The sequence below is a fragment of the Cladophialophora carrionii genome (assembly GCF_000365165.1).
Source record: "Cladophialophora carrionii CBS 160.54 unplaced genomic scaffold supercont1.7, whole genome shotgun sequence".
NCBI classification, from domain to species: Eukaryota; Fungi; Ascomycota; class Eurotiomycetes; order Chaetothyriales; family Herpotrichiellaceae; genus Cladophialophora; species Cladophialophora carrionii.
In genome coordinates this window covers 739915-750463 of record NW_008481832.1, presented here as the reverse complement: position 1 = coordinate 750463, position 10549 = coordinate 739915, and the positions used below count along the sequence as shown (strand labels likewise).

Below are 10549 nucleotides of genomic sequence, written 5' to 3'. Positions count from 1 at the left end.
AGCACCAGCACCAGCACCAGCAAGAGCACCAGCACCAGCACCAGCACCAGCACCAGTACTAGCGATGCCAAAATCACGTGCGATCACGGCGAACACGGCTGCCCAGGCTGCCTCGTCGTCTTTCGTGTCCGGGTGCGCAAATTCGCTGACGAGATCGGAGTGGTAGTTCGCAAAGGGCAGCGCTTGGAGGGCTTGTAGGTTCTCTTCGGGAGTATGGGTGATGGCCGGCGTTGCGGGACCGGTCTGCGCAGAAGCCGCCGACGTGGCATTGTGGGCATGCGGACGTGTGGCCGTGTTGACATCCTCATGAGCGTAATCCCCATTTCCAACACGACGAGTCTGTCTGTCTGCGTCGGAATGAGCCTCCGGTGGTCTGACCGCAGCCTGGTCTGTGCCGCTGGTAGTGGGTTGTCTGCTGGTCGTATTTCCGAACCCCACGGAAGGGGTGCCACCGACAACTTGTTGGAACGAAGCGAAGAATTCTTGAATCTTCTTCTTCTCGGACTTGGAGAGTTCTGGATAGAACTGGAGCATGTCGACTTCCGGCACACACGGACGAACGAGAGTGCCGTCTGATTTCCCCCACCTCAAATGGATGCGCCGTCCCGTGTTTGTCCCGTCGGCGTGGCGTTGACTGTCTTCTTCCCCGGTCCGGACCCAAGTACACTCGCCCATCTCACATACATGTTGTTCAATCTTATGGAGCAGAGAGGGTGTGATCTTGCCGGTAAGCTGGATGAGGTGCAATTCGGGCAGAATGGAGCGGGTGAGCGGACTGACGTGGAAATTCGGGTGCGGTTGAATGTCTCTCAGGGTAGATCCGGCTCTGGCCAGGGCGGTGCGGATTGGAAAGTCATATCGATTGTCTGCGCCGCCGCTCGTCCACTCCTCACTCTCCGAAAGGTGAGCGCAAAGACGAAGTTCCGGACTGCCAATCAGAGGCGCACAAGCCATGATGGCGCTGCAGAACTCGAGCGATGCAGCCAGGACGGCTCGGGGTTGCTCAAACTTCAACTCAAGCTTCCGCAGTGCAGGCATCTTTTCGCCGGCAGCTTTGACGGTCTGGACGTAGCCCCAGCATGTCCCTACAGTCCAGCACACCTCCAGCGATTCCACGTGCTTGTACATTGGCTCAGGTCGCGCGAGTCCGGCGCGCAGAGTGGACAGGTCCAAGGCGAAGATGTTGCATTTGAACAGAACTGGGGATGCCTCCAAATAGGTCTTCTTGTTCAATCGGAACACATGGACGGGTATCTTGTCTGCAGCAGGGTTGGTTCGCTCGTGTTTGAACAGGCCGGTTCCATCCACGATGAGCTTGATAGGCTCCGCAAAGCCGAAGAGCTGTTGATAGACCTTGAGCCGTAGCTCGACCGCGAGATCGAAGAAAGGCCCATGGACTGGTCCATGAGGCGATGCTGGCGCCGCATCGAGTTGAGGCGTCGAATTGGCCTGCCCATCATCAGCGGAAGAAGTAGCCATGCTGACTCGAGGCCGAAGGGGAGCGGGCAACGAAGACGGAGAATACTTGTTCCGTGCACTGTGCAAACTGCATCGATGAGGAGTCAACTTTGGGAGTCATTCTTCAGTAAGATTTCTAGCTGCTGGTCGTGGGAGAGACCTTCACAGCAAGGCAAGTGAATTGTCAATGAGGCTGTGAATGTTTGCAAGGCGGAGTGTGACTGTGCTTGGCCGACCCCTCCGCCATCGCGTCTTGTATCAGCCAATGTGCGCGATGGGGCGTGATACCAGGCGCTTCACCCTCCTAAGATAATGGTCAGATCACACGGACGTCCGCCTGAAGGTGAACGTCGCAGATGTATCGCGACGGAGACGACATGTTGTCCGTTGAGTAACTGTCTCAAACAGGGAAGGCGTCAAGTCAAAGAGGCGTGAGAGGATCCTCCACACTGCCGATCTCATGCAGGTACCGTCCATGACATCAACACTCGGTTGCAATTCACGATGTGAGCGGCGTTGGAGCCAGCGGCCCTTTTGAACGCCAGACTAGTCCTTTCATTGGGAAACAAAGCGACCTGTTTCCAGACCCATCAGGCCACGAAGCAACAGACCCCTCTTCCCACCGAGAACATCATGTCCCGAGCCACGAGAGTAGCGTCGGCAACGCGGAGAGCTACGAGGAGCTGTACCTCTTCAAGAGCAGGCGACGCAGCAGTCAAGAAGCAGCAACCCGAAGAAGCCGCGATCAAGCAAGAACAGCAAACTCCCGAGAAACCCTCGCGCGCACAGGCTAAGCGGGCCCTCTCCGCGATCGAGAAGGAGACACCCAAGAGGAAGAGGGTCAAGAAGGAAGAAGACTCGCCCCTGCAATCGGCCTCGCCCTCGTCCTCGCATCCTTCCAAGAAATCTCCCTCCTCGACAAGAAGCACGCCATCCACCCTGAAGGACAAGAAACTCAAGTCCTACGCCCAATTCGCAAATGCATCGCCCTTTCCGGACTTCCACCACCCCACCCCCGAAGAATGCAAGCTGGCGCATCGCATCCTCTCCTCCCTACACGGCCCCCGGACCCGCCCCACCCAGCTCATCGCCTCTACTGACCGAGCAGGTTGTGGCGATTCCCCCTCCGTGCTCGATGCCCTGGTCCGCACGATCCTCTCCCAGAACACCAGCGACGTGAACTCGTCCCGCGCCAAGAAGAGTATGGACAAAACATATGGCCGCAGCGACAAATGGGACGCCATCGTCGCGGGTGGACAGGCCAAACTCCAAGACGCAATCAAGTGTGGCGGGCTGAGCGCGGTGAAGAGTAAAGTCATCCTCAGCATCTTGAATCAAGTGTATGAGAAATACGGGCTCTATTCGCTCGATCACTTACACCAGGCGAGCAGTGAGGATGCCATGGCTGAGATGCTGAGCTTTCAGGGTGTGGGCCCGAAGACGGCCTCCTGCGTGCTGCTGTTTTGCCTGCAGAGAGAGAGTTTTGCCGTGGATACCCATGTCTGGCGGATTACTGGATTGCTGGGGTGGAGGCCGAAGACCGCCACGAGGGACGAGACGCATGCGCATTTGGATGTTATGATCCCCGATGAGGATAAGTATGGCTTGCATATTCTGTTGGTGACGCACGGGAAGAAGTGCGACGAGTGTAAGGCTGGCGGGAAGAATCTGGGAAAGTGTGAGCTGAGAAAGGCCTTCAGACAAAAGAAGATGGAAGGGGAAGCCGGAGAGGATGTCAAGCAGGAAGAGGTCGAGCTGGTGAAGCAGGAGAACGCATAGGCACAAGCCCATGGCCGGCGCAATGGCCATCGGGGTGATATTTGCGGGCGGATTGACGACGAGACGCAAGCTGTACGATGGTCGCCGATTCAATTCTGTAAAACCACCGTGTACACTATTTGGGTGAACAGGCTTGTCCCTAATGCGGTCCTGATACTTCGTCAATGCCTTGGGCGTCACCGTACATATAAGCCACCTAAAACTTCTGCACACATTCTGCTTTGACCATCTCCATGACATGCACTCAAACGACTTCAACGTACTCATGAAATTCATCGTAGAGCCACTGATCGATACCTTCCCACTTTTTCTTCTGGTCTTCATCGAACAATCTCTTGTCTCGCTCGGCGTCTGTCTCCTTCGCACGTGTTGCCGTCTTGACATTCGAAGCCATTCCTGTGTCCTCAGGCGTCTTGATCGACGATTCAGCAGGAGTATCAGCGCCAGGACTGACGCTCGGATCTCGCATTATAAAGGTATCCTTAACCTGGTTCTTTGGAGTCGTGGAAAGCCCAGTAGAGTCCGGTCGCATGCCGGAAAAGTCCTCAATGTAGTCCATGCCGTCTTCGAAGCATTTTATGCTCTGAACCATAGTGCTGCTCTGGCCCTGGGAAGCGGTTCTGTCATTCTTGAGAACATCCCACATGGCGACGTGCTCGAGTGGCGGATCAACCCCTCCAAAGTCCAGATCTGAGGCCAGGAAATCAATATCGTCGTTGTTTGGCATGGTCAGCTCCTTCTCGCAGAGGCTGGAATTGGCAGTGCTTGGCTTGTCCACGACTGTAGGCGCTGCTTCGGTGGCAGAAAGCACATCAGCAGACTGACCGGACTCCACAAAGGAAAAGTCGAATAGTTCGTCCTCGTCGAAGGAAAGGAACATGTCGTCTTTGCCCTCGTCGACTTTTGCATCTTGTTTCTCTGGGTTCTTTGGAGATACCTGTTTGGCATGGTCTTTAGAGCAGTCAAGTTCGAGGTCGGATTCGAAGTCCATAGTAGGCTCAGCTCCCCAGAAATCCTCTACAGGGTCTTGCGAGTGCTTCGCACGTTTGGCGGTAGGCTCACCAGACTGTTTTCGGAACTTGGGCTTTCCAGAGCTGAGGGTTCTGTGTGTTGCGTGGCGTGGCTCTTGAGAGTCTCCGAGCCCCTTTCTTTGATTCTTGTCTTTTGTTTCCCTGGTAGGATCACCGCACAGCTTCGCCGGGGCCTTGCTGTCCGGTTCATTTTGGCGACCTTGGCCGGGCCACAGTTTTGGTTGCATCGACGTCAAAGATGTTATCTTCTTCTGCCCTTTCTCCTCCTCTCTGACCGCGGTTTCTGCTTTTGATCGACGCTTTGGCTTGGCCACACCCTCCTTGCAGCATTTGTGCTTACAATCCTTGCCCCGCTCTTTGCAATCGTGCTGGCAAGTCCACCGTCCATTTGGCAGTTGACTAGGCTCTCGATACGCCGAATCATCAGCGTCCTCGTTGTGGTAATGCTCCGTGGGCTTGCTCTTCTTATATTCTGTTTTGAGGATGGCATCAATATCTTCAATGACTTCGATCCTCCTGCCGTCGGCGTCAATGGCTAGAAGATCTTGGTCATCAATTCCCCCATCGTCGAATTCGTCGACGCAGCAATTGGACACCGGAGCTTGGTCAGCGTGTTTCCTCGTGCCGTCAATCGATTCATCTTGGTGTCGTTCCTTCGGATATGCAGAGACTGGAATGTCCAACAGCTTCAACTCGGCGTATTTGCTAGTCCCGGCAATATTATCACACATCACATAACAGTTGACATGGTCGGTCGGTTTGGTGAGGCGTACGCTCAACGTGAACTTTTCCCCGTGCTCCAGTTTCTTTGGACTGAATCTTCGGAATTCAAGTAGAGTCCCATTTGAGTCGTCAGCCAGGAAGCACACGGAAAAGGGCTTCTTGTTGAAGATCTGTGGTGGCACCCGGTTCAAAAAGGCAATTTCGGCAACGATTTTGACCGTTGCACATTGGCCACGCCGAATCGCTCTACCAGTCTCTTTCACAGAGACCATTAGATTGGGAAACGACTCCAGCTTCTTCAACAACTGATGACCGAAAGGCGGATTCTTGCCAAGCACCAGTTCGATACGGGCTGGCTCTGTGTTCAGCAGGGAATCGATGCTGTTGATAGACGACGCCGCCAATTTGCGAACTGCGACCTCACCAAGGCCTTCGACTTGTCTCAGCTGACTAGCCGTATTGTCCCAAACGTGCGCTGCAAGGCTGCGGCCGAGCTCAAGGGCATTCCGGGCCGATATGGCGTCTTGTAACTGAATTTGACAATCAATGAGACATCGGATAAGCCTATTGGCATGCGCGAAGACATTTGACCTGTCAATCCGGTATTGGGTATGGTGTTTCTTGTGGCTCTCTCCGTCCGGCAGGGCGACGCTGCCCATCTCCGCTTGCATGAGCAACGAGATTTTATGTGAAAGGAGAGCGACGTCGACCTTGATGGGAAATTTGATCTCTGGAGCCTTGTTGATCTCCTTGTAGAAGGACTTCTCGCCAGCCTGCATTCGCAAACCTCGGAATTCTCGTGCTTGAGCCAACAGGGAGAGCTGCCATCGTCAGTGAGATAAACCAGCATCCCCGAGATCAACGTACAATTTCGGACGTTTTCGCTTTTGGAGGCAGCCCGATGAAAGACTTCATAGTATCGAAGTTGACGCAGTATCGTGCCATTGCTTCCCCAAACATAGTCGGAGTCAATCGCTCCTGTCCTTCCACGATTCCCGCGTCCACAAGAAGATCTATATCCTTCTTGCACAATTGCTCCAGAATCGCATCATCCGTACTTTCGTCCACGCCTTCTCGGAACTGGTAATGAGAAGGGTTCCTCCTCAGACGAACGTACAAGAACGTGCTTGCGAGCCATTGCTTTGCTGTATCGACGTCACGCACGGTCCCAAGGATGATTTCTGCGTTCAGATGCTCGATCAGATTCTGGTGGAGGCAGCTCTCCAGGAGTTCCTCTCCAGAGACCATCTTCTCATATCGAGAGACTTTTCCTTGGCGGCACAAGATAACCGCACAAGCCGAAGTTTCAAATTGAGGTCTTCCAGCTCTACCCAGCATTTGCATGACCTCAAGGTCTGCATACTCTTTCAAACCACTGTCGGTCCAGGCACAAGTTCCTTTCAGGATAACAAGATAGCATGGTAAATTCACGCCCACTGCCAAGGTAGAGGTGCTGCAGATGATATTGATTTGTCCGCTTAGAAAGGCTTCCTCAATTGTGCGGCGATCTGCTACGCTGAGGCCGCCGTGATGGAACGCAACTCCGGCCCCGGCGGTAGCTGTGATATTGTCAATATGCGAACGGTAGTTGTCACGGTGGCATACCTTTGAGCTCCACGTTCATTAAAGAGAGCTGCCTCTCGGGGCCCTTCCACAGCCGCTGCGTGGGACGCGAGGATGACCAGGCGTCTGCCAGGCTTTTCGCAGTGTTCACCGAGGCTCTTCGGGTGGAACAAAAGACCATGACAGGTTTTCCACGTCCGTGATCTGCGATAATCTTAGGTATCCTGTCCCAAGTCAGCCTCCGCTTCAAAGGCAGTTATTCAAGAGTGCACCAACTGTTCGGTCAACATGGACTCGAATGCAAAGTCGTTGCTTCTACTTTCAAAACCATAGACATGCTTCTGGAGTTGAACAGGACGAAAGCTTTCGCCAAATACTTCCCTCTGTGCGGGCAGATGCGGCATCATCGAGTTTTTGCCCAGCCAGATTGCAATATCTTCAGAGTTCGGTACGGTGGCGGACAAGGCGACAAATCTGACGGAGCAGACGACCGATTTCATTCGGGACACAACAGCTTCCAGCGTGGCACCACGTTCGTCCTTAAGGATATGAACCTCATCGACGAGAAACAGCTTGACAAGTTGCAGAAGTCTGGCGTGATCTTGCCACTTCCGGGTGACGCTGTCCCATTTTTCAGGAGTAGTGATGATAATGCTCGCTTTCTGCACGTCTCGTAGATGGGCTAAATCCGTGTCACCGGTGAGCTCAGCACATTCTAGATTCAAGGCGCTAAACTTCTTCTGCCAGTCGTTGTATCTTTCTGCGCACAGTGACTTTGTTGGAGCCTGATAGATCACCTTGAAGTCTTGGCCTTTGCACTCAGCTACCAGTCTGCAGATGGCGAACTCCATGATAACCGTCTTTCCGCTGCCTGTGGGAGCCGACACCACGAGATTGTCATCGGACTCGAAAGCGCTAGCAAAGCATTTGGACTGGACCGCATTGAAGATGTCATATTTGAAGACCGCTCGAAGCTGGCCTGGGAGTGCTGTAGCAGGCACCAGCTTGATTCCCTGGACAATAGGTGGCGACGCAGAAGGCAGATTGGCCTCAGATACCCTCCGATCGGCGTTTCTGGGCACCATAGATGCCACTTTTGTATGGTGTTCGAAATCATCAGGTGGGACGTCCTCAGGCGTCATGTCACCGATGGTTCTTGAAAAAGGTCGACCGGCTTTCGCTCTCTGACGATGCTGAAGTGCTGACACCGTGGGACTGGGGATAGGTCCAATTGGTGAGGAGCCAGCTGATGGAAGCATTGTATTGTCGAGTAAATCATCTGCTGACATGATAAGCTTCGGACTTCTTCTCGAGCTCTTCAATTCACCTCGAAAGAATCTCCCAGTAGGACCGGTCATCAATGGAGTGATAGGGTCGCGAGGAAATGAGATTGGAGCCAGATGCGTTGCTTCTGGATGGCTGTGTTCACTTTGGATTTCTTGGAGGAGCTGTCTGTCTGATGACATGTCAGTCTCAAGTGTCGGAAGATGGGATACTCGACCCACCAAAGTCATCCAAAGTCATGTCCTCAGGCGACGGAGGCTCGAGCGGAGGACTCTGAGTTGATCCAGACCAAGCAAAGAATGGTGATCGTTGCTGGGGAACGCTAAAATAGGACTCGTGTGTGTTCGAGCCAACTTGAGAGGGGCGGGAGCTGTAGAGAATGTGTGTCTCACGGGTGGAAGCAGGGAGGGAAATCTGATGGTAGTGGGCCGGAAAGCGTCTTGCGTTCTCCATAGCATTGGTGTAGGGTCACGCATGCAGCGGGACACAGAATGATGGTGGAAGTAGGACAGAGGCATCAGAGCAAGGGAGATTGTCAACCAAACTGGAAAATTTGTTGTATCAAGGCGACGTGCAGGTGAGGGTATCCCAGAGGGAAGCCACGACCGACTGTTGGGGCAGGGAAGTCACGTGCCAACTTTGCCCCTTTTCATTGAATTCACTTTCACCTCTCCCTCGCCGCATGGTAGAAGGGCCCTCCATCCACTTACGGTACTCCGCTATGTCCAAAGAGAGCTTTCAATCGAGCTCCCTAGCAGCCCTTGCACCCTCTGTTCTGGGTGTCTCCACGCTGCTCTCTGGGCTTGCAGCATCAATCCATCATTATATCCCAATGTTGATGTCATGTCCAGTCGTAAGCATTCGTTCCGCCTTAGGGCTTGCCTCAATCGTGATGCTTTGTGAAATAGCCGAGAGCTTCCTTATTTCTCTTTTTGTGGCTGGGTGAACCAGGCCTTGAAGTGGCCAAAGCCGTCTCCTCCTGGAGCAGAGGAGTCTTTGGAATCTGGATTGACATGTCGTTTAGCCCGGCCGAGCCATTGAGAGCTGCTTTGTCGTCTTGGTTGAGAGTGATCGCCGGACTTTGCAGCTGCCGGGCTTCTTCGGAGTTGTAAACCCAGGTCGCGAGGAGGACTATCGATGCCCCAATCAAGAACTAAAGCCGTTAGCCACTGTACCCATGGATTTCAGAACAATACACGTACATGACCAGTCATGGCGAAGTCAAAGAACAGGAAGCTGGCCAGGCTGCTGAGGACCATGCTGATGCTAACAGCAAAATTCTTCGAGATGTTGTCGGCGTAAAAGATGCAGAACGCCGCCACGATGCCACCAAACGACTGAATCGCAATCGAGAGCGCAACCACCCAATTGTAGCCCGCAAAGAAGCCATACTTGGCTACTGACTCGCCATCGAGAAACAGAATGCCGACAAAGAAGGCCGGAAAGAGTGAGTATGTCGATAGCTGTACATTTCGAATCCAGAGAGACGTCGGCCTGGGCGACTCTTTGATGACTTTTTCAAAATAGACGCCCGCAAGACCCGAGCATATGCAGACGCCAAGCACGGCAAACAAACCGACAGAAGCGTCCATGCCTGGGTTGTAGAGGGCGAGCTCGTCTTCTTCGATGCCTTCATACGTGGCCGACCGCTTCTTGACGTGCGCACCAGGATTTCCCCTCCCGAAATGCTCGCTTAACGGGTTGAACGATCGCGGTACGTAGATGTGGGTATGGTGGCTCGAAGCCAGGGATGTCGACGAGTCATGAGGTAGAGAGACGATTGCGACTCCCAGCATGAGCAGAATCAGAGATAACCATTGCCGTCCGGAGATTGTTCTGCGTAGAAGCATGACGCTGAAGACAGCGGTGGCAATGATCTTGAACTGGTATGTGACGTGGAACGTGGCCGCGTCGAGATTTGAGATGCCTACGTATTGCAGGCTGTTTGCGAGGGTGTAAAGCCCGGCCGGAAAGGCCATCTTCCAGCTGTCTCCGGCGAAAACCGCGCTGCCCAAAGTGCCGAGAAGAGACGTTGCGGGTGTGGATCGAGGAGCGGACAGAGAGATCTCGTAAAGGGATATCGTCAGGCATACTGCCAATTTGAGGACTTCGACCAGGAACACGGCGGTCGAAGGAAGGTAACGCTGTCCGTCCACAGGGGGCATCACACGAGAGTAATGGAGGAGCTGCGCCAGAGGTCAGTCCAGAGTCCTCGATGATGTCGAGACACGTACCAATATAAAGGTAGAAAATTGAACCGTCAGCTATTTTGCACGTCAGTCTGCTTGCAGCCGCATGGCCCTCGAGGAACTTCTTACAATGCTTAAGGAGAGCTTCCGTAATGATACACCCATGACCCTGGGCGGGTTGCCCGGCCTTTCGACCCCCATGGCGCTCAAGGCGGTAGCAATACAGGCTTCAGGATGCAGGTTCGACAATACGACGCCGAAGACGCTCTGCGCCGGGCAGGGCAATCCGTCATCTAGAGGATGCAACGAACAAATCGAAGAAGGAGCGGACAGGGTCTCGCGGATGCCAGAGGTAGTTGGTCTCCTTGTCGCACGTTGGACCCGTCAGGAGTAGCGATATAGGCAGTGAAATAGAAATGACCACAAGGTCACCAGACACGCACGCAGAAATGAGTGACTTGGTCAGTAGTTTGTGTGGCAGGCAATACAGGAGGACGGGAAACTGTTGGCGAAGGTGGAATT

General features: G+C 53.8%; 4 protein-coding genes across 4 annotated transcripts in view; 1 reads left to right on the top strand and 3 right to left on the bottom strand.

Annotated features, from left to right (window-relative positions):
- The window catches only part of G647_08358 (uncharacterized protein), a gene marked incomplete at both ends in the record, with an annotated part of 2141 nt that extends 662 nt beyond the window's left edge, over window positions 1-1479 (bottom strand). Inside the window, one exon of the mRNA XM_008732670.1 lies at window positions 12-1479. Within this exon, the coding sequence (XP_008730892.1) occupies window positions 12-1479 (1468 nt within the window). The remainder of the gene's footprint in view (window positions 1-11) is intronic.
- Window positions 1480-2091: 612 nt separating this feature from the next.
- G647_08357 (uncharacterized protein) lies at window positions 2092-3237 on the top strand (the record flags this gene model as incomplete). The annotated part of the gene is made up of 1 exon (XM_008732669.1): window positions 2092-3237. The coding sequence occupies one exon, from the start codon at window positions 2092-2094 to the stop codon at window positions 3235-3237; it is 1146 nt and encodes a 381-aa protein (XP_008730891.1).
- A 244-nt stretch (window positions 3238-3481) lies between these two features.
- Window positions 3482-7843, bottom strand: G647_08356 (uncharacterized protein; the record flags this gene model as incomplete). Its single annotated transcript, XM_008732668.1, has 5 exons — window positions 3482-4409; window positions 4482-5812; window positions 5859-6550; window positions 6597-6778; window positions 6831-7843. The coding sequence occupies 5 exons, from the start codon at window positions 7841-7843 to the stop codon at window positions 3482-3484; spliced, it is 4146 nt and encodes a 1381-aa protein (XP_008730890.1).
- Window positions 7844-8721: 878 nt separating this feature from the next.
- On the bottom strand, window positions 8722-10228 carry G647_08355 (uncharacterized protein; the record flags this gene model as incomplete). The annotated part of the gene is made up of 4 exons (XM_008732667.1): window positions 8722-8991; window positions 9041-10024; window positions 10073-10102; window positions 10157-10228. 4 exons carry the CDS (start codon window positions 10226-10228, stop codon window positions 8722-8724), a joined length of 1356 nt encoding a protein of 451 aa, XP_008730889.1.
- Between the last annotated feature and the right edge of the window lie 321 nt (window positions 10229-10549).